This window comes from Pelecanus crispus, chromosome 5 (assembly GCF_030463565.1).
Source record: "Pelecanus crispus isolate bPelCri1 chromosome 5, bPelCri1.pri, whole genome shotgun sequence".
Lineage (NCBI taxonomy): Eukaryota > Metazoa > Chordata > Aves > Pelecaniformes > Pelecanidae > Pelecanus > Pelecanus crispus.
The window spans coordinates 3,332,279-3,358,416 of NC_134647.1; the positions used below are offsets into that span (position 1 = coordinate 3,332,279).

The 26,138-nt window shown below is 39.0% G+C and overlaps 1 protein-coding gene across 7 annotated transcripts in view; it reads right to left on the reverse strand.

Moving 5' to 3' along the window:
- Positions 1–865: 865 nt before the first annotated feature.
- The window catches only part of MBD5 (methyl-CpG binding domain protein 5), a 148,192-nt gene continuing 122,919 nt past the window's right edge, over positions 866–26,138 (reverse strand). For 6 of the 7 annotated variants that reach the window (XM_075710642.1, XM_075710647.1, XM_075710646.1 and 3 more), the window contains 6 exons: positions 19,934–20,962; positions 18,054–18,265; positions 15,103–16,311; positions 9,564–9,676; positions 3,621–3,696; positions 866–1,326 (listed from right to left, as the gene is read on the reverse strand). In XM_075710642.1, coding sequence (XP_075566757.1) covers positions 1,255–1,326; positions 3,621–3,696; positions 9,564–9,676; positions 15,103–16,311; positions 18,054–18,265; positions 19,934–20,962 — 2,711 coding nt within the window. In that variant the 3' untranslated portion in view covers positions 866–1,254. The remainder of the gene's footprint in view (positions 1,327–3,620; positions 3,697–9,563; positions 9,677–15,102; positions 16,312–18,053; positions 18,266–19,933; positions 20,963–26,138) is intronic. The other variant, XM_075710648.1, reaches the window with a different exon arrangement.

Sequence of the window (26,138 nt, forward strand, 5' to 3'; positions counted from 1 at the left end):
CCTGCACATTTCAGCCACATTAATATATATAAGAATCTGTTAATGGTATAAATAATTCTTTTTAAATAAAATAAATCTGATATGTTACATAATACTGATAAAAATTACTGTTGCTAATAGTTTTGTAAGCCACCCTTAATTTTTTGTTTTAATACTGCGAGATGGATACTGGAATTACTTTTACGAACGCTGCAGAGCGTGCCCTTTCACTCTACTGTGAAACCAAACCGTAATCAATACTGATCGCATTATTAAAGCAGGGCCTCTGCCCCCTTAAAAGGAAACACGATGGTTAATGACGTTAGGTAATTTAAGCTAATGAATCTAGGGGTTTTGAGGGGTCAACGTTACGGGGGATAGAAACTGTTTAGTTCATCAGGTGGCTATGAAACTTTAACTACAGAAATGGTTGACTAAAATAGTCCATCTACTTTCTTTCTTTTTAATAAAATCTACAGCACTCTACTTTAAAAGTTAAGTAAATAAAAACGCAACCGATCGTTGCAGCCTTTGAATTATTAATTAGAGCTGTGATCCCACATCCCGTTAGGAATCTGCAAGGTTGCACTCTCCTACAGAGACCTGAAATGGAGTACAGTACTTCCAGGCAAGGTTCATTCCAAACAGACAGTATCAATGAACACTCAGTGGCGTGAAGTGTATGTCATAATTAAGGTATTACATAATCATGCCTTCTCTCTGCTGTTAAATACAAAAACAGCATCTTTTACATTATCATATAAAAGCATTTAGGCTGTATTTTTATTTATCACTTTACACTGGTAGTCTCTTGTATGTGTACTCAATAGAAACCAAAGAATTTTGTACACTATTTTTTGTACAATAAAAGATAAAGTGTGCATTAGGTACGCTTGTACATGACAATATTGTACAATATTTACATTTCAGATATCACCATGAAATTCTGTATTATCTATATACACAATGAAAATTTCTCAGAAACATTTGGACTATTTCTTATAATCACAATTTTAGTATTATAGAAAAAAATTTCAGTAATCATCTGACATTGTTACTGCAACCTTTCAAGATTTCTGATTGGCTTATCCAGCAACCGCTATCCCTCCTAATCATCAAAAATATTGTACCACTAATCCGCATAGCACCCTGTGATGGTATCTATCTGTCTTCATATAAATATTGATATAACCACGCCTATACCAATACCTACATATAGACTTATGTGCACGTTCATTTTGATAAGTACTGGACCAGTAACAAAGACATTCAATGTTATCTAGAGATCTTCCTCCTCTTGGGTTTTGGAGGCTTCACTTGTCTGTCTCCCTGTGGGATTTGGTGGACCTAAAAATAAGTATATTTAGAAGTTAGCAAAGAATATCGGTCAAAGTAACCAGCCAGCAATAAATCAGCTACAGGATTGCTTGAGGTGCTGTTACGAAACAGTTCTTACTATTTCATGTCTACACGGAAGCCCGAATTAAAAGGAACTTCGAGAACATTGAGGCGCTGGGGAGAAAAAGGTTGACGCCGCAGTTGGCACATCTCAACCCTTTGCTACCTTGGATAAAGGCACCAGCGACAGTAATTGTGAAACTGCAGAATTGGGAACTGAACCCAAAACTGCAATTATGTCAGATTCTCGGAGACAAACCTTTATACATCAGCGTGACAAGAGCAATAAAGTAGGAAGCAGGTGGTGAGAAAATATTGCTAACAGGGAAAATTAAGAGAAGTCAAATTCAGGTCTGCGGTAGCATTATTAAGGAACAAGCTATCTTTAGCAAACTCTGTCTTCATCTAATTATTAAAAGGAAATATTCAATTTCGAGCTAAATGCTAGATGAATTTGAGCGTGAAACGGTTTTTCATCACTGACAGCTCGGGAAAAGACACAACGTAATTGGAAGGAAAGTCGCGGAGGAAGGCGCCGGCGCCTGGCGTGGAATACCACCACCATCTGTCGGTGGCAGCGAGCTGCGGTGCCGGGAGGAGCAGCCTGCAGCTCCCAGCGGCCGTCAGGCAACAGCGGCAAAGCCTTCGGCAACGTGCAAAATTAGCTCCTTGGGTCCGTCCCGAATTCCTTCAGACCGCTAACATTGACTACGTATTTATTGGCTCTTACCCGTGAAAATAATTCTCTGAGCCGATTAGCTCGTTTGCACATGCTTTTCGTGTAAAATGTAACTGAACAGTAGCAGCAGACAAGAATGCAAGTCGCTAAGAAGAGAACCGTCGATTCCCTATGATTGTTTCTAAGAATCATAATCTTTACGGAAATAAACCCCCATCACAAATTTTGTGACCAGATAATTAAAATAGAAGTCAAGACCAGGTAGTGACATGCAGGCTGGTACATCAGCTTGCCTGCATTACGAAAGATCGGCAAACCCCGTTACAGCAGTTTCCCCTGGGCCACTTTATATCATAGTTAAAATGCATATAGCACATGGTTTTTACTATTACTGGATTTATAAATGAAAAAAAAAGGGACCAGCAGACCGGTCCAGTCCGAACATACAAGCGGTAGCGTAACCCGCGCAGAGATTTGTGTGCCAAGCACGTATCTCACATTTATTTGTAACGGACCTACAATCAGATCTTGCTTTCCTGTTCCTTCCAAAGACAACAGGAAAACACATGGAGTTTAAAATCAAAACTCCATCTCATTTTGTAAAATTCACACCGTTAAACAAAAGATTTGGTTTTGTTATGACTTATGGCAGCCATTAAAAGCTACTGAGTAACTTAATATTTCTTGGTGGTTCTGCAACCCCCTCTAAGTCTGCGGTTCTGTCCTTTTACGTACCCCAGTAGCCCCCCTGAAGCTTTACTACTTCTAAATATTCGTGTGTACGAGCATCTGTTGTACTGAGCGTCGAGTAGCAGGAAAAAGACTTTTTAATGTATTCAAATGTTTTTATAACTAATCATTTGAATAACTACCAATGGTAAGATATGAGAGGTTAGATGTGCTGTGATATATTTTTTTTGCATTTCTAAGTGTGTTTCAATGAAATTACAGACATGTTCTAAATATGAAGATGAGTACATTATATAAACGAAATTTTGTATTAGAAAGATACCGGGCTTACATAGTAACAGTGTAAATATTTTAGAAAGAGCACTGTTAGATTTAATATTAGGAATACTCTCACCTTTCATGACAGTATCTCTCATTTCACGTAAGGAAAGCTTTACTCAAAGAGTTTACATTCAAAAGAACGATGCTTTTAAATGTGGTTTCAATATCTTGCTACTCAAACTGAAAAACCAAACAAGCCTGATCTTGCATCACTAGTCAGAGAAAACCCGTGGAATACGAGCAGGACTGGAATGATGCAAATATTACCAGGCTGGATGAGTAAAAGTATGCCCAGGAATCTACTTGTGTAAAAAATAATATAATTGGCAACGTAACTAAAATTCTACGTCTTTTCCCATTTTTCAGAATGATCGGACATTTGCAGACATTTTTTAATGCAGGAGAAATACTGAAAATTCCACATTATTTAAGAAAATAGAAACAAAATTTGTGTCAGAAAGCAACCCAAACCAACACTGCCGGTCTTCAATTGACACCCATGCAGACACATAGAAAAAGGAGAAGATTATTGCTAACTTGAAAAGGAACTTACATTCCCAGACATTTTGTCTAGTTCACTCATGGCCTCGTGTATAGCAGCTTCTAAATGGTTATTTAGCTTTCCACTTCTAGGAAGAAAAAAAAAAATAATGCCATCAGTAATTCTTAGTAGCAGAAGAAAAAACTTTTAAAAAATTAATAATAAACACGTTAACTCACTCGATATATTCTACTAGCTGTAGAGCCTCCCAGGTTGTTACAGCACAAATAGCAAGATCAGACCTATACACAGTATTATGCAAATTAAAGGCTTGTGTTATAATTACAGAAGAAAAATTAAAGCCGGCACTTTCAGTGAGTTGTACGGTTAGTTACAATATCCACAAGACAAATTACATCCATGAATAAAAAGCAAAAGTACTTCACGGTAACATAGCATTTTGTGCAACCTTTTTTTAGGGCTGCACTCTCACGGGTTTTGATCAGGAGCAGGAGTACTCCAGCTACTCCGGACTTTCTCAGAGACTTCAAGTGTTACTAAACCTCTAGTGCCAGCTGGCCTCTGCCTGCTGCCCACTCCACGTTACGTCCTGCATTTACTTTGTAAATGTGGCTACATTTCAGCAATATTTTTGTGAAGGACTGAAGACGTACGCTGCCGTCTTCTCGAAAAATCAGTGCGTGAGCTGCAAAGTTTTCCTCTTACCCAAAGCACAAAGCTCAAAGTTAAATATCCCTTCTACCTTTAAATAGCCAGAGGAAAATAAGTCGTATTAGTCCTCTAAAATGTTGCTAGTTTTACCCCGGAATGACAGCACACCGAGGGCTGTGGCAGAAGTAAGGAGGAGACTTTCTTCTTGCAAACCAAAAGTTACCCCAAGTCCTTGGGCAGCTCCATACACATCTAATTTTACAGTGACATTTTTGATTTCTTTATATAATATTTATATTTACATATTTATATTATTTATATTTCTTTAAAGAAGTTTCCCACTTGAACACCATGCTCTGCACGACAGGTCATACTTCTGTGGCTCCGTGTTCACACCTCGGAGTTTCAAGGCAGCAAACAGGACTTGAGCACACGCTACCATCGTTTATCGACAGCTTGTTGAGGGTCTGTGCTTAAAAGCAGGTATATATCTGCATTCAGATAGGCCGGTTCGTTCACGACTTCAACGGAATAGGTACATTTAGAAGAGTAATGAACATGAAGAGAAATGGCCGAATACGAGGTATGAGAGAAATCATCCTGGAGATGACAGACAGTGTTATGAGCATCCATCAATATCCTCAGGAAGTAAGAAAGTACTGTCATCCCGGCTTTGGAGATGCAGAAATGAGGGAGGAGGAAGAGAGCTGTCAGCATTATGAAGGAAGGTAATGGCAGAGACAGTAAGAGAACAGCTCGTCCCAAGCTGGCAAGGATGGTCGGGTCGCTAGGACCGTCCCTCACAGAAGGAGACGCTTCCTAGAAAAATCTTCCCTTTTAATAAAGAAAGATCATCGTATCAGCTGGGACATTCTTCCCTGGGACTTAAAAGATTTGCAGCAACTAAAAGCATTGGCAAGATTGCCAAGGAAGTAGCACAGACGAACCATCCAACCAGTGATGCTCTACAGTAATTCCATCCCCCTGGTTGAGCAAAATGATTTTCATAACCATCAGTACAGCTGGGAGATGGAAGATAGGACATCAGAGGGTCTCTTATTCATTATTCAAATACAATATTCCCTAACACCATTTTGCACTGGTCATCTGAGCTATACCAGGGCATGAATTGCACAAAAAATTCAAAAAGCTAGAAACTTCACTGACCTGACTGTATGAAAGTGAAGTATAATAGGACTTCACCCACATATGAAGTTGCAGAAGTTTAACTAAGGCTTTGAATGAATGAGTAAAAACAGCGGTAAAGGAGTTTTGTGCAACTTTAAAATTAGGTATCCTGATGGAGTTTAAATAAACCGGAGAAATGATAAGATAAACTGAAATAAATATTCGCATACAAAACCTGACATGTCCACCTGGGTTTCTGAATGGCTTGAGCTAGACTGCTTGCAAAATCAAGTTTAAGCTATGCAACCTGGGCAAGTGAAAGCACCCTTAGATATTACAAATGACGAACAGAATATCATTCAGTGGCAACATAACTTCCTATAAAGGTTTTATGACTCTATTTATAACGCAGATAATAACCGATAACACGGCTGACTTGCATGTCATCTAGAAGCAGATTTCAGATGTCAAGTTACCTGTATGTGATGTAAAGTTATTTAATCAACATTATGCTCTATCAGCACCCCGCTATTACGATATCTATGAAATTACTGCTATTAGTTGAAACAGCCACTTGAAAGTATTGAAAATACAAATGCTCATTTGAATTGTAGTCTTCAGACGCTGTTGTTACATTCATTTTACTGTGAAGATGATGATCTGCCCCTGAGGAAATCAAAGTTTCAGAAGTACCCATCACTAACATATCCATTTACTGCAGACAAAACACTGCAGCTAAAAACCTGAGAATTTGACATCAGATAAACTTATGCATCAGGTCTCTAGTGATCCAAACCAACCTGTAAATATCAGAATTAATCACTCATTAAAAAGCAGCACATCATCCCTTAGAAAACCTCTCATGGCCAACAGCTTTGGAGAAGGATTTAAATGCCTTCCCTCAGGAATCATAGAATCATAGAATCGTTTAGGTTGGAAAAGACCTTTAAGATCATCCAGTCCAACCATTAACCTACACTACCAAGTCCACTCTAAGCCAATCAAGGGTAGACTGGACTAAACCATGTCCCCAAGTGCCACATCTACCCATTTTTTGAACACTTCCAGGGATGGGGACTCCACCACCTCTCTGGGCAGCCTGTTCCAATGCTTGACCACCCTTTCCGTGAAGAAATTTGCAAAAAATTGGGAAAGGGAAAATTGGGAAGGGAGGATAACCTTTTTGTCAGAAGCGTTCTTTTAATCCTCCTCCTCCTTACTAGGGCCCTTACTTTTGCCAAATTGTACGATCAAAATGAAGCCTGAGCTTGTGTTGAGTTGAAGTTCCCTCCCAGAGTGGACACACTGCAGTTGGAAAGGTGGTGGAAGAGATGCATTATTTCTTCCCTCACTGGAGTCCTGTTCAACTCCGAACACGGCACATGTCCAGTAGGAGGAACGTCAGAGACTGTTCAATGCTGAGAAGCCATGTTCAAACTTCATTTTGAAGTAACAGTATGGATGGTAGAGATGGTAATGGCAGGGATGGTAAATGGCATATCCCTAACAGGAGAGAAGCCTGGTGTTGGAAATAAACACACAGAAGAACAGGAAACCACAGGAGGAGGAGACACTGGTACGTGGCATGGCCCACGGAAGATGCTCTGCATGCAGTGGGACAGGAGAACGCTAGTGAACAGAGGAATACAGGTAACTACGAAGCTTGGGAAGAACAAAGATTGGATCAGACGAGGCTTTGACAAGGGAAGACTGGGCCTCCAGCAGATAATCTTCTAGAGCCTACAACCGGATAGGTGAGGGAGCTGCTATGTCCTGACCTGCTGGAAGCAAGAAGGGACATGGCTCGGAAAAGAATGGAACGGCTGAGATGAGACGGAACTGAGAAAGGCTGGGGTGGCTCAGTGATTTGTACCAGAGTGCGTTTTCCTGCAAGGCCCAGAATAAATACAACAGTTTAGGAGTCCCACCACGCCTCTGAGATCTCCCCAGGCAAAACTCCTTACCATTTTCTAGTAAAGTGCTACACAAAATGCTTTAGATCGTACTACTAGTGAAGTTGCCAGGCTCTGCGCAACAGAACTAACACATCGGACTACGCTGATCAAATGTGCTACAACGGCATTTTTTTCTGGTGTCTTGTTTAGAAACCTAAGAAACTGAATACACAAAACATTCCCATTTGAAAACTAATACTTAAGGCTAGATTAAGATTTACGATTCACAAATACTGGATTTAGGGTGCAACTTGAATTGCATCCTATTACTTCCCTATTATAACGCAGTTTTTAGCTTTGCAAATATTTTTCATCTTCACTTCAGTTTTAGTAATCTTATATTTAATATATAATATTAATATATATTATTGGAGTTTGAGTCAAGACTGTGCAGTGAAGGAGACTACTGTGCAGTCATCCCATAAATGACATTTGTTGCCAAAATTGTACAATATGCTAGGGCTGAGACACAAACTGGAGGGACATGAAGAATAATTTATGGGGTGAAGGTATCTGAATGTCATTCTGAGGACCTGGATGCTAACCCTGCTCTGCTAAAGACACCAGACCTATGCGATGCTAGTCCACGCTCTCTCAATATAAATTTCTTCCAGGTTTCTTTACTCATGTCTTCTTTACTACTGAAGTGTCCAACTTGATGCCGGTACCTGATATGCCTAAGTGCTGAGTACTTATACAGGTAGGAAACAGAAATCGGGGTATTCTACATGTAGCAATTGTATCTAATGCTATTTTCAAATATTTTCAAAAATCTGGACCCGTGTGTAACAAGATACTACACAGAGACTTATACTAGAAAGAAGACCCCAAGGAGATTAATAACTTTTTCAGATGAATTTACGGCAGTACACAGGAAAAAGAGGAAGGGTCCATGAAGAAATACTAAAAGATGTGAACTATGAAATAAGCCCAAGTAGAAGTATGGAGAAAAACCTGTAAGGGCTGTGAAGCAACCCTACAAAAGGGGCAACCAGGTGCCCCAGGCTGGCTGGGGGATTTGGTACCTCCTGTTTCCTTATGGGCAAGCAATGGGGCAGAACCAACCATACCACAAAAAAAGGCCACTGGATTCAGTGGAATCGCAGACAATCCTTGCAGCCTGCTAAATATACAAATGCAAATCAGAAGATGGGAGTTTTTCTTAAATTGTACTGTTCATCTCAACTTTTAACACCTCTTTAAAATTGCTGCTGGTGTCACCTTCCTTGAGTCACGTACTTCGCTTCAGCGACACGAGCAAATAACTGGGGAGGTGCCAAAAGCCCTTCTATGTTCTCACCACACACCCTTAAGCTCCAGTAAGATATTTTGAGGATGATCTTGCAAAAAAACAACCCCCAACATTGTCTCATTGGCATAACAAATATTTCTCTTAAGCGCCGTGTGACATATAAATAGAAGAAAAGCTTGCACCTTAAAAGGAGCTGAAGACAAATAATTATTTAATTCCTTTAAGCCTGTGTTTATTGTGCTAAAGTATTGCAAGCTGACTTTAAATTCTCACACAAAGCAATACATTTTCACTGCAACAGTAAATAAGCAACAGCATCCTAGAACAAATCCAATCATAGTACAATTTCTACTTTTCTATCCTTTTATAGCTGCCCAGATTTTTTTTTTCCTCCTAAAGTCAACCATTTTTCTCTTTTTCTCTATGCTGATGCTTCGTGTCCTAATACTTACTGCTTCACAGTCTTTCTAACCTCGTATATTTGTAAATAAAAGCTAAAAGGCAAGATAAAACCAAACAGCTCGCACGTCTGACACAACGCTCTGCACTGAGCCCCTTGTCTGGTTAAATATAGCCAGATTTCACAAATTCTGAAACGCTTCTCAGCAATGGGAAATAAACTGAATTTATCTGAATAAACCTGTGCTCTGCCTGCAGCAGCAGCTGCCAGAGGGAGAGGGAAGAGATAAGAAGGGCAGATCTTGTTAAAAAGCGTGTTTGGTCAGAATAGTTTTGATGTAATAACTTTTTTGCTGTAAATTTGAAATCCTACACATGAAAGCTCAAACAAGTAGGCTGACATTTTACAAAGGCTACTGTAAATATCAGAAGATGCAATAAAAATGCAGATATCAAAGATCTGGAATGATTATCGTAACCAACACAAGGAATTCAGAAAATTAACTCTTCAGTTTGGCCGATCTGCTAAGCTCCTCAAAATGAGAGTCTTAGGAAGGAAAAGAATTTAATTATTCCATTTCACAAGTAAATAAATGGGCATTTACTTACTTTCTGTTCCTTTTTCTGGCTCGGTTGTAAGCTTCTAGACCTTCTGTTAGTGTCTTCAACTTCTCTGGCTCCACCTGAGTGAAGGTATGAACACCAAACCACATTACCCAGACCTGCAATTATTAAACACTGCTTTTACTTTACTGCTAGACATGCATTATTACGGAGCCTAATTTTCACTGCATCCATAAGACACAAACCTTCCCAGCAAAGAATAAATCAATGTCTGGCTATATACACCCCCTCACACATATATGCATATATTATAATTTCTCTAGATGTCCACACCACTAGCAAGAGAAATACAAAAAAACCTAAACCACGACACTTAAGAGAACAAAACTAAGAAGGAAAATAGTATTTTGAAAACCTTGTTTGTCTTTATGTTATTAACATGAATACGTTGTTAAAGTCTCATATTCTGCACTCATATTTTACAGATGTATTTTACACCTTTGAGACCACCTGGAATGCATTAAAATACCAAGTTGCCTAGTACACGATACAATTTTTACAGATGCCATCAAAGCCTTTCACAACACCTCAAATTTCTGGATAAAGCATTTAATGTGCCAGTTCAACAACGCTGCTAACGGCACGGCCAAATGAATTCCTATTTCAGAAGAGCCACAGTACGTGCCTAAGTTCACAGGCTTAAGACCTGAGAAGGGGTGGGCAGGGCGACAAGCTCGCTTTACGCATTATGAATCTCCGAGGCTTAACTAGAGCTCGCTTTAGCCAGCCAATTTATCGGGCCCGAGAAAGGTCTTTTTTACTTAAGCACATACTTTCGTGATCTGCCGAGTCAGGAATGAATTTGAGCACGTGCTCAACAGGGTTGCTGAGCTGGTATTTAAAGTGCTTTAACTGGAAACTTAAGTTCTCTTGAACTCGACCGGAATTATAATCTTTTAAGCAATGTGTATATAAACCCCTGCATATAATCACTGGCACCACTGGGTAGGTACCAGTTAGTACTAGTATAAACAATACGAACGTGAAAGAAAATTAATTGTATCATCTGTAGGATTTTATCATTTGCATTCTCAAAATGTTAGTCCACTTAACTCTGTGTATTATTTTGATTTGGCTCAGTCACTTCTGCTTGTAAAAACAAAAAAAAAGGTATTTAAATGCATCAATTTAAAGAAAATGAATGGATAAATTCCTTTTTCCTTGTCACTATTGCTACATTTTGCTTGACTTATTTTTTAATCTTTGCATAACTGAACAAGAACCTTATATAGCATTTGTTTCATTAAAAAGTACAGCTTGTATTCTGACACAAGGAAAATTAATTCTATACATACAAATTTATTAAGCATGCCTATATACAATCCAAAAAATAAATTTAAATGCAAATTCCCTCTAAACCCAGCCTTTCAATTACTGAATAATTTATTTTCACAATGCAACTGCATTTTAGACGTGACAACGTGAAGCTAATGAGTGAGCAAGCTGTCAAAATCTCTAGAAATAAGGCCCAATACAATACACATTTAGACCAAATTTCACATGTCTTGAACTTACACATCTGCTAATGAAATTGGGGAATACTGCTGTTTCAGGAGCTTACAAGATGAGAGTCATTATTGGTGAAATCCGCACACGGGGAGGCAAGGTTTCTATTTTCATGAAACAGATTAAATTATGCCACAGATTGTAGCACTTTTCCCTTAAAACTGTGCTTACTTTTAATGTAAGACCGCAAATATTTCAAATAATTCCTCTCCTAATCAGACTTTGGAAAAATACGAATGCATACATAAGAAATACTCTCTATTTAAAACTTGCGGAGCTTTTCTAAGGGTGAGCGTGAGACGAAAAGGCACAGAACGCTCACAGAGCGGGCAAACCGGCTTCGGAAGCCTGTACGTTCCATCTCCTACGTTCAAACGGTATTATCGGAGGCAATGCTACCTGTCTGCAATACACCATAGCTCGAGCCTTCATTTGACAGAATGTCTGAAAAACAGCTAAAGAAGAAACTTGTATTTTTCAAACTGAACAGAATTAAAGGGCAATACCATAATCATCTTGATCCTTTACGTTGGACACTTTAATACGTGACAGAGTTGTCAGGAATGCCGAGTTGTACATTGTCCCTACCCATGACATGTACGTGTAAATAAGGAACAAACTCTGCAAAGGGTTGCACATCTCTACCAACAGATCTATAAGAAAGTTCAACGGTAAGTATTTTTATGAAGAGCTAATACCATGTTTGGGTCACAAGGGACTTACGTAACAAAAAGAAATCAATATCTTCATTATTGGAATTTTGTGATGAACAGTAAAACAGTAAAACTGTTCTGTGTAGAACAGTAAAAAACCTGCTAGCACTGTTTTGAAGAAGTAGTATCAAATTGCTACCGTAACTTGGTATTGGAAGCAACTATAACAGATATATTTGAGTTAGTAATGTCATATGCCTTCATATACAATAAGCCATTACAACACTAAATAATACATACAAATGGGATTTTCAGGACACTGAGAAATCACACCTATTATTATCTGTAGAACTAGAAAAGCTCGGTTTAAAAAACCTAGTTTAACTGATGGAAAGTCCTACTGAGAACACTACTCGCCCCGTTAGCATCACTACAAAATGCGCTAACAACAGGCAACTACTACTTTCACATTGTTGCTCTCAAAGCCTTGTTCCTGTTTAGGTGATTTGATTTGGATAATAATCAAATTAATTACTTAAGGAAACACACATCCTCTGTTTTAGGACGCATGTAGCTTCAGGCTTGCTTCTTCCCTTTTCAGAAATTTCTGCTGCTGCTGCTGCGCTTCCCTTGGGTTCCTCTGTAATTTTCCAACAGCCAAAAAGCAAGTGTTCGTTAGGAAACACAGGTGCAATATTCCTCCCTTCTCCTGTTAGGGAAACACCATTCTAGCTGCTCTTCAAACAGAAGCATTATTACATTTAATACCCAAAGTCTTTTAAATGGAAACAAAAATCAAATTATGTATGATATAAAGAATAGGGAATATACAAAGTACCACGAAATCCCAACAGCATAGCAAAACTAATGTTACAATATTGGAGGTTAACATTTGATTATACAAATACTTTAAAAGATGTTTTAAGAAAGCTCTGCAGAAAGTACAATTTTCAGAACTGCTGCTAGCGACTCCCACCATGAATTGTAACCTTTCAGGATTTTTTGAAGCGCAGAATTTCTGAAGACCATTTGATTTTCATGGTTATTTCTTTTCGGTTTTCAAGGTTGTTTTTTTTTTTTTTTGTTTGGTGTGGGGTTGTTTTCTTTTTCCTTTCTTCAGACCAGGCTGCCTAAACATCTGAAGAATGTAGCTGTACAACATGTTACAGGAGTGTTTGAACACGTGTACAGATTGCCACTGCGCATGGGAGTCCCTGCCTATTTTCAAGTAGAAACAGAACTATGATACAGCACATGCACATTTTCACCTCTTTCATATTCCCCTGCATCCCACCTTTCAACCTCAACCCCTGACCTTTGGAACGGTCATTCAATCTGTACTTCTTGTTGAAGAAAATTAGCTATACTTTTTTTTTTTTTAAATTTTAAATTCTTATTATTAAAGGCCTTCTGATGTGAGAGGTGATCCATTAAGTGGGAATTCCTGATGAAGATCTTGAAAGTCTCTCTTGCCACCTCCACAGGTACCTTGACAGTACTGCATGAGCAGCAATGTAGGCATTTCCACACTTTGCTTCCCTGTTGTTTGTGCTTCAGTATACAATAAAATCTGTGCCACCAAATAGAATATTACACAACGCTTATATAATGTACATAAGAGACACAAAGTTAAAGAAGGTGCATTTGCACGAAAGCAACTATACATTCTGGTATCCACAAACTGCGGAGTAAACTTAGAAAATTGCTAAGGAATGCAAATGAAAAAAAAAATTCACCTCTTCACAAAAGTTATAAAAAATAAGCTCTTCAAATATATCAAAACAGTCATATAGCTATGGATACACAATTTTGTGAAGTTAATACATAAATACACACTTGGAACATAGGTGCAGTGTAATTACTGTATTCGTAATTCATACGGGACAGTGATATTGCACACCTCCTAATTTTTCCAGTTTGGTTTAATCTTCTATTGTTTGTGGTCCGTCTCATTTGCCTATACTTTATAAACTGACTCGTAACTCGGGGATCTAACCTTTATAAGGAATGAGCTCTTAAGCATTCAAATATTGTTACTGAAGCATGTTGGTTTCTCTATAAAGTAAAGACTTCCGTTCAGCGTACTCAGACGGGAGCTCTTTGAAACCTTTGTGGCTAAGGAGATCAACAGAGAGACTAAAGATCTCTCGAACTAGGGTTGAAACCGTTCTGGCCAAACACCATGCCAGTTATTTATAGCACCAATGCCTCAAAGACCTGCTGGACTCTTTGGGGAAGTTACATTTGCATATCAGCCTCGGGTAACTCTACGCTCATGAAATGCACCAAGACCAGCAGTGCTTACCCTACACATACACCAGCTGCAGCTCAAGAAGTTCCTGAGGCTGTTGGTGAAGAAGCACTCCCTAACATGTTCCTCTACCCTCTCTCCTCTGCATATCTGCCGTTGGCCAAATTTGGGGGAAAGGAGTACTTTGGTCTGACCCACTACCACCATTCTTATGTTCTTTGTCGCGCAATGTACTAGGCAGGTATATGGGGGGGAAAAAAGACATTATTTTTAAGTGGTTTGATTTCTTTGTGTCAGAGGTAAAACGTTATTTCATTAAATCTTTCCTCGCTGCTTACATATTTTTAAAATTTGCATTCTATAAAATGGCACTTAAAAATATTTATATATGGAAGATGTGAAATGTTTTATAAGAACTACAAAAATATAACATTATACAAGTAGTGGAGACCAGAATTTGAAATATTTATCATAATAAAATAACCACTAACTCCTTGATAACTGTATTTTCTGTACATTCCTCACAAAGCATATGATTTGTCAACAAAAAAAAACCCCAACAATTTTAGTATAAAAAAGCAAATTGGAATGCTTTCCTCACTGTTAAAAGATGGCCAAAACCTCCTTTCAAGGTGAAAATGCGCATGCATTTCCTCCTAAAGAGCGTATGTGTCGGTCAGCAAGCTTTTACTTATTACAGACTCCTCAATCTGATTAGATCAGTTTTCCTTTTTGCAGTTTGCAACACTTCTAGATATCTCTATATCAGTTTCTTTGGACACAGCCAGAAGTTCAGCTAAATACACAATGTACATCAAGCAATTTTTTGTTAACAACGATTTTTGTGTAGCAAGTCTTTTGTGGACAAATTAGTAAAGTATAATCAGGCCAAAATATCATCTGTTTCACGTCATTGGTAGAAGTTTCTCATTAGATAACTATGGGAACAATTCAGTTCTGCCAGCTAGTTATGAAAAAAAGCAATTTGTACTACTAAAATAAGAGACAAAGGAAAAATAAAGAATGGACCGCGATAGTTCTGATAAACATTTGTATGGGCATAGGTACACGTGTATATAGATAGATAGATATGTGCATATATATATAAATATACCTTCCCCTCCTCAGCGTTTTGTTGACATGAATTGTGAACTTCTTCTTCTCTTACTAGTTTTCCAGGCCATGAAGTCAGTCCTTTGATTTGGCCCCAGACCAAGTCGCCAACATTAAACGTCCTCGGCCTGTAATGTATCAGCTCATTGGAAGAAGGGGAGTCTGGATTCCTTAGGTCATCTTCACTACTGATGCTTTTAGCATCCGAAGGGCTAGGCACACACCCATTAATGCTTTTGGCATTAAAATCTCCATTGTAATGGATATAGTCTTTAACTAACGAACTTTCCAAGCTATTTGAGGAACTTGGAGATTGCTCTTCCAGAATCAGGTCTTGTTTAGAAGTGTTCAGCAACTCCCCAAATCCTCTGTTCTGCTGAGGCCTGTTTCCGTTTATGTGTGCACATCGTTCCACAGTGTTCTCCAGTCTTTCCTTAAAACTCATCATAGTTCTTTTGTAATTGTTATACCTGAAATTCTCCTCCAACATTTTATCACTTTGACAGTTTCGCTGTGATAACAGTATCTGATGCTGCTCGCCTTGTAATAATGGCAGTGTGGAGATGTTATTGGGCCTTTCGTGACAAGGACTACTATGGATATGGGTAGAGTGGTCTAGAAACTCATCACATTTCCATCTATTTATCTCACTCACAGGACTTTGCTCCCCTTCCCACTGTTTTTTGGGTGTGTTACAACTTGTTGATTTGTAATACTCACACCCATCCCCTTCACTTGAATTTTTACCATGCTCTGAATTCTTCAGGATTCGTGTTCCTCTAGTGTTCCTTATCCTACCTTCATGATCAGAAACGGCAACGTTTCTTCCATGGATTACTGCACTGACAGCACTAGAAAGATTTAATGGGTCACCAATTGAGGCTGTGAAGGCACTCATGGCACTCAAAGCTGGAATGGGACTCATTTGTGTTGTACTGCTAACGGCAGTGGTGATTACTACTTGCATTCCTTTGCTTGCAGCATCTACAACTGCTTTGTAGATAGCGTCCACTGATGTATCACCCTGAGCAGCGACATTGAGGTTATCCTTTGCCTGTTGTCCAAGAGATGGTTCAGTTCTTTGCTGCAAATCACAAGATGTTTCTTGGAAAGGAGGAAGCATAGTGTTGGAGCTCTCAGGAACTGGTGCCATTCCCATTTGAGTGATCATTCTTTTGTTTAGGACAGCAGCATCTTCCTGCATTCTCACCTGGAAAAAGTAGAGAAAAAGATGGAAATTGCTATTCTGCCTAAAGTTCCATTTCAACAGACAAACTTAGTTTCATCTTAATAAAAAAATCAGGATGGTGGCCAGGGTGACTGTTCGTTACAGTAAATTTTAGTTTGGTTATTCATCAGTTATGAAGTTTAAAGCTGAACAAGCCAGACAGAAAACAAAAGAAGTGTAATTCAGAGGAAGACAAAACCACTGACTCTTAGACTTTGCCTCATGGATCAAAAGAGATGCCTTGCATGAAATGATACAACCTACCATGCACTGCTGAGATCACATTATCATCTCTTTCAGAGTCTTTTCAGGGATTTCCTCTTCTGATTGAAGTACAGCACCCTCCTTTTTTCTCTCAAGTCCTAAACAACTCCACCAAGTTCAATATTTCTGTTCTCAACTGCTCTCTTTTGTTCCTTCCCAGACCCTAATTTTGCTTTATTCCTCCCTACCAACTGTTCTTCTGGGCAACTTGTAAGCTCCTCATTCATTTCTGGAATGTAGGCCACCACTGCCCTTTTGGAATTGGCCAACATTTCTGTTTTTTCCTTTCGGTTATGTGCTTCTCTCGTGGGATCTCTTTTTACTTCAGTCCCTTGTAAACCATGCTCGCATCCCTTTGCATTGCAGCTGTAATGTCAGGCACTGCCACAGTAAACTGTAACCTTCAGATTAAAGTAACTGTGCTTTTTATATTTCTTGTCACATACACAGGCACTGAAGATGATGTCAATAATAGCGCTATAACAAAAAAACTGTAAAAAACAAGGGTAAATATTTCCAAAAGCTCCTTTAAATACTTACCATTACTATTTACATAACTGAGAATCTGAAGTAAAAAATACTGAGATAAAGCTACCAAGATTCGTACAAAACCAAAGGGAGGTAAGAGGCAGTCAAAGGACTGTGATTTTGCAATAGCAGTGAAACATCTCCACTAGGAAAATGACACGTCTTCTTTTTCCTCCTTAAAGGGTAAAAACACTTTCTGGCACTATCTGCATGCTTCCGTCTTGACATCTTGAGTTCTGCAGCAACCACAGTAATACTGAATAATAATAAATACGTATTTTAACTCTGGCTTTATTACCTATTTTGGTTGCCACGCTTCCTGTCAACATGTTAGTTTGACAGTTCAACTTGCATTATGAAGAACTGTCTCTTTAGGTGCATAGGAGGGAGGTATCATTTTTGCACAGGTTGTCACTGTATATTCATTCTAACGCCTGTTTTCTTCAGTCTATACAATCCACACCACAGCTAGCTCTTCCATTCAGTTTCAGTGGGAATATAAGAGGACTGGTACACATGGTCACCTATAATCATTTATATTTCTAATTACTGTAAAGTGGTATCAATATTTATTTCTCACCACTGAACTGTTAAGAGTGGTCTAAATGGGAATTTTTGATCCCTTCTGCGGAATGGAAAATAGTTTTGCTAAAAATGTCTGGTAATAGTCAGAACATACATAGCATGTTTTTTTCAATGCATGCAGTGTAACTCTTTCCAAAGAAACTACACCCAGTTTCTAAGGAAGAAGGTATAAAATTTCAGTAACAAATGTTACTGATTTGCAAAATCCAAACTCCTGAAAGAGGCAAGCAATTGTATATATTATATTGTCTTAGTCACTCAGCAAAAGAATCAAACTATGGAGGATATAATTTTACCTACTGAGAGTTGCACATTTGTTTGAATATTGATTTCATTTTGCTTTCTACCTGGAAATTTTGGAACAGACATGCCATGGGGTTTGGGTTGTTAGCTGGGCCTGGAATTGGGGGCTGGCCTTGAAAGCCCTGCATGTTCTGATACCCCTGGAGAAGGTGCTGTTGCTGCTGATTTGAAGGAAACATCTGATTGTTGTTTAATAGCGACTGGAGATGACTCAGCTGATGGTTATTCAAAGTAGTGTTTATAGATGACATGTCACCTGTAATTCAAACACAGGGAAACATAAGTCAGTATAGTTTTCAACGGTCAGGAGGAATTTCCTCGACTCAAATTTTAACTGACTGCTATGCAAATGCCTCTGTAAAACAACACTTTTCCCCTTCAAACTTCTATGGAATGGTCCTCAAGGCATGTGTCTCCTACTCTTTATTCCTTGATTTCTTCAGTATTGCTTCTTTTGCATGTCACATCTATCTGGACTCGTTCTAAAGGTTTCTGACATGCCTGTCATGCCTTTGGAACGGTACACAGCCAAGTATGGTAGAACGAGCTTCTGTGATATTTGGTGTCTTGGAATCTTACTCTTAGTTTCCAAAGAGTGACTGCTTCAAACAGTACTGGGGTGCTGAGGGGGAGGAGGAGGAGAAGGGGGGTGGGAAGAGAGAGAACGAGAAAATAATTTAAAAACCCCCCAAAACCTAGTTTTTCATTAACTAGGACAAAATAATGTGAGCTAACTGCAAATGAGCAAAGGCTTTTGGCTCACAGACATGTCAGCCAACACTCTAAACAATTTTTTTCTACATGCTAGAGAAACAACTGTATTAACGTTTTGTATTACATGAATATATCACTTTACATACAAATTATAGTTCTAGAAAAATACTCTGTTAAACCTGACTTTATGAAGTAGTAAAGCTTAAAAATGTATCAATTTCCTAGCTTTTTTTGTTGTTTTTTAATTAAAAGCTCGCGTTTTTCTTGAAATTGCCATTTGCAGAATCATTGGTTAGTTGTGTTTTACATGGAAAATGTAAAGGAGGGTTGAGTTCACGATAGCCATTTAGTAGGTAAGTATGAGGTATTAAGTTAAAATACTTATCAGCTCTTTGGCACTATTTAATTCCTCCTCCTAGTCTACTTATTAGATTACATAGTCTAAACAACAGAGGAGTACTAACTACGTTACATATTCTTGGTAAAAATCATCAAAAGACGGAGGAGAAAAAACTCGTATTTATGGTCTTTTTAATGACTTGTTTTGGGATGTAGGTGTTTGTCAAGAGAGATATCCTGGATTTCTAAACTACTAGCTAAAGTAATAAAAACAGAGAAATGAGAAAATATAAATACACAAGAAAGGGCTTGAAGGGCAACCTTCCTCTTTGAACTTGTGCAAGGACTTCCTTCGAGTGCTTTATGGGTTACTTTACGGGGAGTGTGCTTACGGTTTTGGCACTTTTGATTCATTTGGAAAAATGCACTTGGCCATTTTTCATCTACCGCACAGCTACTCGTACTAACCCTGTGATGCCACATGCACTTGAAATGAAACACTGCATCCCAGAGATGCACCTGTGCTTTTACTACTTGAAAAATGAAACAAGTCCAATTGCTTACAGAATTTTAAGGTGTATATAGTGGGCATAGGTGGCATCAGAATTACGAATGGAATATAAAATAATTTCCAAAACCAGTATTAAATGTTACTGAATTAAATGAGAATGTATTTTAAATTTCTTACAATAACAGTTATGGTTTTCTCAATAGAAATAAACAAGCTGTAACATACAAAAGCCTTACAAAAAGAAAGTATGATAAAGTGGAGTCTTTAAAAAATAGAAACTAGAATCCAAAATTCCCCCTCCCCAACCCTCTTCCTTTTTTTTTTTTTTTCCTTTTATATCTGTGAAGAAATTGAACTTACCAAGCAGACCTGTCCCCAGTAGAGGGTTAAGTAGCTGTGGCACCACAGAGTTATTGTTGAGTTTAGCTGGACCAGATGTATTCCCAGCATTATTAGATATGTTCAGCAATGTTTCTGCCATTGACACCACTGCTGTCCCACCACCCAGGGTTGAGACAGACAGTGCTGCCACTGCTGATGATGTAGTGGTTGTGGTAGTGGTTGCTTGGGAGGAGGTGGCTATGGAAACCTCTGGATGATTAGCGGTGTTGCCCGATGCAGAGTTCAGGACACCTCCCACCAGCTGGGGATTCAAGGCCATTAATGCTGAGGCCCCAGAGACAGCTGGGAGGAGCAGGGGGTTAGAAGTAGTGTCAGTGCCTGAAAAGCTTGGTATAGGGTTGCCCAGGGGGTTGGTTAAAAGGGTCTCCACCCTGCTGCTTTCTGACTGATTGCTTGGCAAATGGTCAGGTGGGGCTGTCATCTGTGTAACTGAGGGTAAAGGGTTATTTTGCTGTTGCAACAAATCTGAGATGGTCAGATTGAAAGATGGTAGGGGAAGCATGGCAGCTGCTTGGGCTTGGTTCTGAAGGAGGGTTGCTAGAAGCTGAAAATGAACAGGTTGTAATACCTGCCCGTCCATGTCATTGGAGAGAAAAGCTAAAGCAGCATTTACATTCGGGTTGAGAAAACCTAAAGGGTTGAGGTTGACCTCAGACTTGCCTTCTCCTGCTGAAGGCTGTAGTATATTTAATAGATTCTGGTTTAGGAGATGTTGCTGATTCACTGGCAAAGAGATAGGTAGAGAATTGAGGAGGTTTTGATTCAAAGAATGTGGAAGATTGTTGTTTGAAGAGCTGTTCTGCGGAAAATGAAGCGAGTGTTCGTGGCCAGCAAAAGGGAAATCGCTCCCAATGGGCAGCTGGCTCTGAAGTGGGTTTCCAGCTGCAGTAGTGACTATAACACCATCTTGAAGCACAGATGTTGTCTTTGTGATGGCAGGTTGGCTGGTGCCAGCTATGGCTATTGATGATGACGGTCCTGAACCCCCTGCAATGCAAAAGAACAAAAATATTAATAGAATACTGCCTGTTGGGAGACAATCATCGACGTTATAAAGTAACGAGGTTAATCCAAAAGAGTAACGTTTGATACCCACGCACAGGAAAGAAAATGTTTTGAGCATCCAGACATGAGTACTTTTTAAATATGAATGACTGCCATCAGCTACTTCAGACACTACGTGCTGTGCCACATCTCATCAGAAATTATTTAACTAGACACGTGTTATTTCCCTTAAATTTCTTTGAGTGGGGATAGAAAAGGATTTCATTCATTACATATTTTGATTAGCATAAACCTAAAAGCAACCATAACCTAATGTAGTTAGTCATGGACCAGTATGAAATTAACTACTAGGACGAAGGATCAATGGGGGACGTGAATGATGTTGTGTGAAAGAGTCTGAGTACATGATCTAAATATAGATGTGAACCTTATGCTCTTCTATTTCCAGCTCTACTCCACTAATGGGGTTTTGGAGAATTATTATTCAAAGCATTATTTTGGACTCCTGAAGAACAACCACAATGATGACGATTACATGTCATGATGATGCCTGTGATAAAATCTAATGAGCAAAATACATTACGGTCAAGGTAGGTTAACAGACAAAAAACCCCAACAATTTATTAAAAGAAAAAAAAAAAAGAAGTAAATTGGTGTGGTCTAGTTGTATCTTTCACTTGGCAGGAAAAGAAAGACCGACTGGGTAGATTTACTGTGAGGGGGTTACAGGGAAAGAGTAAGAGAATAATAAAGTTTATTTGGCTATCTTTATACCCCTTTACCAAACCTGAAGTATAAAACACATCATTCATTGCCTTTCACTTAAGGCAGAGTCTTGAATCGACAGTGGTCATACCAAAAAACATATGAGAGGAGACTAGGAGAATTAAAGCAAGTGGAATTGCCTTGAACTACATCCTTTTGCTTTATTCATTGCGATTCGTTGGAGAACAAACATGAAAAATATGTATTAAAATTATATACTGCATGTATATAAAACTGTGTAATTATAAATGTATTTAACTATGGTCTTGATGCAATAAAATCGTTTTCCATTCTCAACTGCCCTGCAAATATAGCTCACGTGACAGAGATCAGAAGGTATCGATTATCAGAAGGTATCAATTATCATTTTCCTAAACAAATACTATTTGAAAAGGGATCTGCAACTGTGCTGCTGACTGGTAAGAACAGGATCAAATCTTTACATCATTTGTAACATAAAATACCATTTTTCAAGTGCTGTAACGTTATGACAACTCAAAAAGGTACAAAATTAACACAGTACACGAGGCACTGCATTGAATTCATGAGAAGAAAGATCACACCCTCTCTCCCAGGTACCATTATCACATCTCAGTACAGAAATTAAATAATAAATTAACAAAAGATAAAGTAAGAACAAACTGTAATCATAAAGCAGAGGATATCCTATTCTGCCGTGATGAGAAATACGTCAACAAACCAATAAAAGCAGTTTCACGACACGTCCGTTTCTCTAGGCAGCAGTTTGGAACAAAAACCCACATTAGCACTTGAGGAACAAAACCCCAACCATGCACTGAAAACGTACGTCCCGTCGGATCTCCACTTACGGTTTTGTGTTTAACATTTCAGATTAGGTGGGAATAGCAAATGCTCTGTATTTTGACACCCCCAGGCCTGGCAAATGCCTCATGTATGCCCAAGAGACTGGCACCCATCCCCTCCTGGGCTACCCAGCTCAGAAATAAAGACTTCCAAATTATAGACACCTTCCCAATAAAAGTCAACGAAAAGCTGCTAATCAGACAAGTTGCTCAGAAATTATTCAAAAACTAAGGTGAAGCTAGTAACAGCAAACCTGTTGGTAGAGATGAATGAAAACCACAGCTACGGCAAGTAAGTTTGTTTTCTGCCAGCGTATCTGTCCTACTGCCGGTTACCTAACTCTGGAGAGAAGCCACCGCTGGCGATACCTCCAAAATGGAACACAACAGAACCAAGAAAGATTCTCTCAAGCACGTGCTTGCAGATCAAGGCGAACTTGACCTACTCAAGATGACACGTTAAAAAGATTTTTCATGCGTGTGCACTTTTTTTCCCTTTTAGTATTTTGCTATTTTTATAAATAAGCCAAGAGTAAAACACAGTTCGTAAAAATGAGCGGCACAACATAAAATTAAATTCAACGCACATGTTTACTATTTATTTTTAACACACAAGCGTAAACTCTGGCTACTCAAATTCAATTACACAAATCCCAGAGAACCTAAACTAAAATATAACTGCGCATCTTCCTTTTTTTACTAATCTCTGAAATATTTTAAACTGCATTTTTAGAAAAAAGTCTTTACAATCTTTGTGGCTAAAAGCAAATTCTTTTTGTTTCACCAGAGAAAAGAAAACACACCCACTTATAATAGTTTCAAGCTCTCATGCCAGGCTTGTAATGGATCAGTACGTTACAGAGCCCACAGCGATACACGTTATTAACTATCAGGTGCCTGTTTGCTCACAAAAAAAGGAAATTTTCGATTTTGTTTTGTTTTGTTTAAGTCAGTATCCAGAATTGACACTCAAAGGATTTAAATTTTAGGAAAAGTCCCAAAGACCAAACGACAGATTTAAGAAATACCGTTACAAAGTCATTCCTGTATGGTTTTAACAGAAGAATCAGCTGTACCACTCAAACGACACAAGATGGATGCCTACTGTACTTAAAAATACATAGGGCCTCTTAAATACATGTGGGTTGAAAAATTGCTCACTGAAGCAAAACTCTGTCACTGCACTTCAAGACCCACTTAACGTTAGTCTCTCTAGTTGTAATCTGGTTTAAGATGGAGCAGGTGATACCCGAACATCTCCCGATGGCTATTCCTCCCACTTGCAAATGCCCTTCCCCGCTAAATCTTACTGTCATGCCGAGAAAAGCAGGCTACCATCAGCTTAGCCGGACCTGCAGGAACAGTCTGATATACTGGACTTTCTAAGTGTGAGTTCATTTCAGGCAATATTTTTTCGGAAACTCTTTACTCCTGCAGTAGGGGAAAGACAGATATACAAGCTTTTTCCTCGGTAGCTAAGAAAGGCTTCCCTCGCTAGCAGAAATCACATTCAATGTGTTAAGCAGCACATGGATAGATTTTTAATTCAGCCATGAGGCAACTATTCTATATATAGAGCTCTCGTGAATACAAAACCTATTTTGGTATTTTCAAGCGCACCTAATCTCTAATTCATTTATGATCCTATTTTCCATTCCACTCAGGTAAATGACCACATGGAAGAGTATCTGGCGTGAAGTAAATCTCAAGCTTGTAAAACTGTTGCTAGGTTTTTGTCAAGCACTGCTCTCACTTCTATCCCCTGTCAAGCACTGCTTCTGGAGATCTAACCCGAGAGGTCTAGAGCGCATTCAACACTTCCCTTTCTCCAGATTAACTAGACAATTAATTAATTGCTACTGGGGAAAACAAATCTTGATGGATTCCGACTAGGAGGAAGAAAATGTGTCCTTATTTCAAACCAGACTTGAGAAGTTTGGGAGTCGAAGAGGCGATGAGCAGCCAGACTTCAACAGGAAAAAAAACCCAACAGGTAAATATTCTCCCCCGGCTTCTGTTAAACCTGCCTCACAGAAAGACACAGTAGGAATTGGGGTAGAAAAGTCCTGAATTGGGTAGTAGCTAATACAATATTTACAACCGCATTCTGGGACAAATCTATCTCCAGCAACAGACTCAATTGCCAGAATATGATTTCTGGATCTCTTCCAAAATACCATCTCCAACAAGTCAATATTCCAGATGAAGAAACGCATGCGCACCCATTCTTATTAAAATACAGTGCTGCTAGACATGTTCTGAATGCTTGGCCCCAATCCAAAAGACAAAATCTGAATTATTTTTTTCCCCTTTATAAAACACATATAATTTCCATTGTTGGGATAGATAGCGCTGCATCAACAAGATGCAGAATTCCACCTTCGTCTAGAAGGACCACGAGAGCCCTCAGAGAGCCCTCTGAACTGTCCTTCCCCAGTTTCAAAATGAAATCTCCAAGATCCAGGACGAACTTGAGCAGTCCTGTCTTCTTGACTCATGAGGAGACCAGGTGCAACGAGAAGTGATGCCCAGCATCGGCAGCGTGAAGATGCGGAGCGTTCTCTGAAACAGCACGGAAAAATGTGATGTGCCTCACCAAAGCAACGGTATAAGCTATGCTGCGAGTAAAAGAGAAGAAAAGTCCTAGTAAGAGGCTTGTCCTTTCAAATCAGGCAGTAGCACCAAAGCATAGGCGCGGCGATCTGGAACTAACCGTGGATGTCCTCTGAGGTCTGTCTTTTATTCAAAGCGCTATCTAGACCCATACGTTGTATTTACTAGAATTTTCAAAAAGGGCAGGATGACAGCGGAAACCAGATGGTGGATGTCAGCTGAAAAAAGATCCCTGTGCAAACAAGGCGTCTCGGCCAGCAGTGCTGTAGGGAAAGCAGGACAGCCGTTCTGACCACGTGCATTTCCTTCAGGCCTGGAGAAGGATGACAGCCAGAAGAAAAGAAGATGCACTGCAGCACCAAAGAGTTTCGACAGCGCGTTAGCTCACCCAAAACTCTACCATGAAACGGTTCGTCATTACTGTATCCAGGCTCCAAGGTGACGCTTGGGAGGTTTTTGATGAGAAACGCGAATGGGAGTTGAAAGCTAAAATGAAATCACGAGTTTGATTCCAAGTTTCAGAAAACATGGTATTTTGAATCCTGGAAACCCAAGGCATCGTGCATGTTAGCTCAGTAAACAACAGTCCTTAATAATCAGAAGCTCTTAAGAGTAAAAGTAGAATGAAAAAAAGATGAAGGAGTTAGACTAAAAGCCATAAAAGCCTAAGATGAATGCCGGCTTCCAGCTCCTGCAGATGCCGGTGTCTGCCAAAAGCTCTTTTGCCAGTTGCTGAGAAAAAGGAACCGCCTCTGTAAAGCAGCGAGAAGACGAAATATCCAGAATGCTGAAAAAGTAGATCTATTGTTCTCTTAGAGGGTCAAATAAATGTTTTGGGAGTAAATAAATGGAAATTAAATAGGATACACATTTTTGAAATTATTGCTTTGTGGGCTATAGTATTTTATTTCTGAGCATTTTTATTTTGTTTTCTTTCAAAATCAGGCTTATTTTCC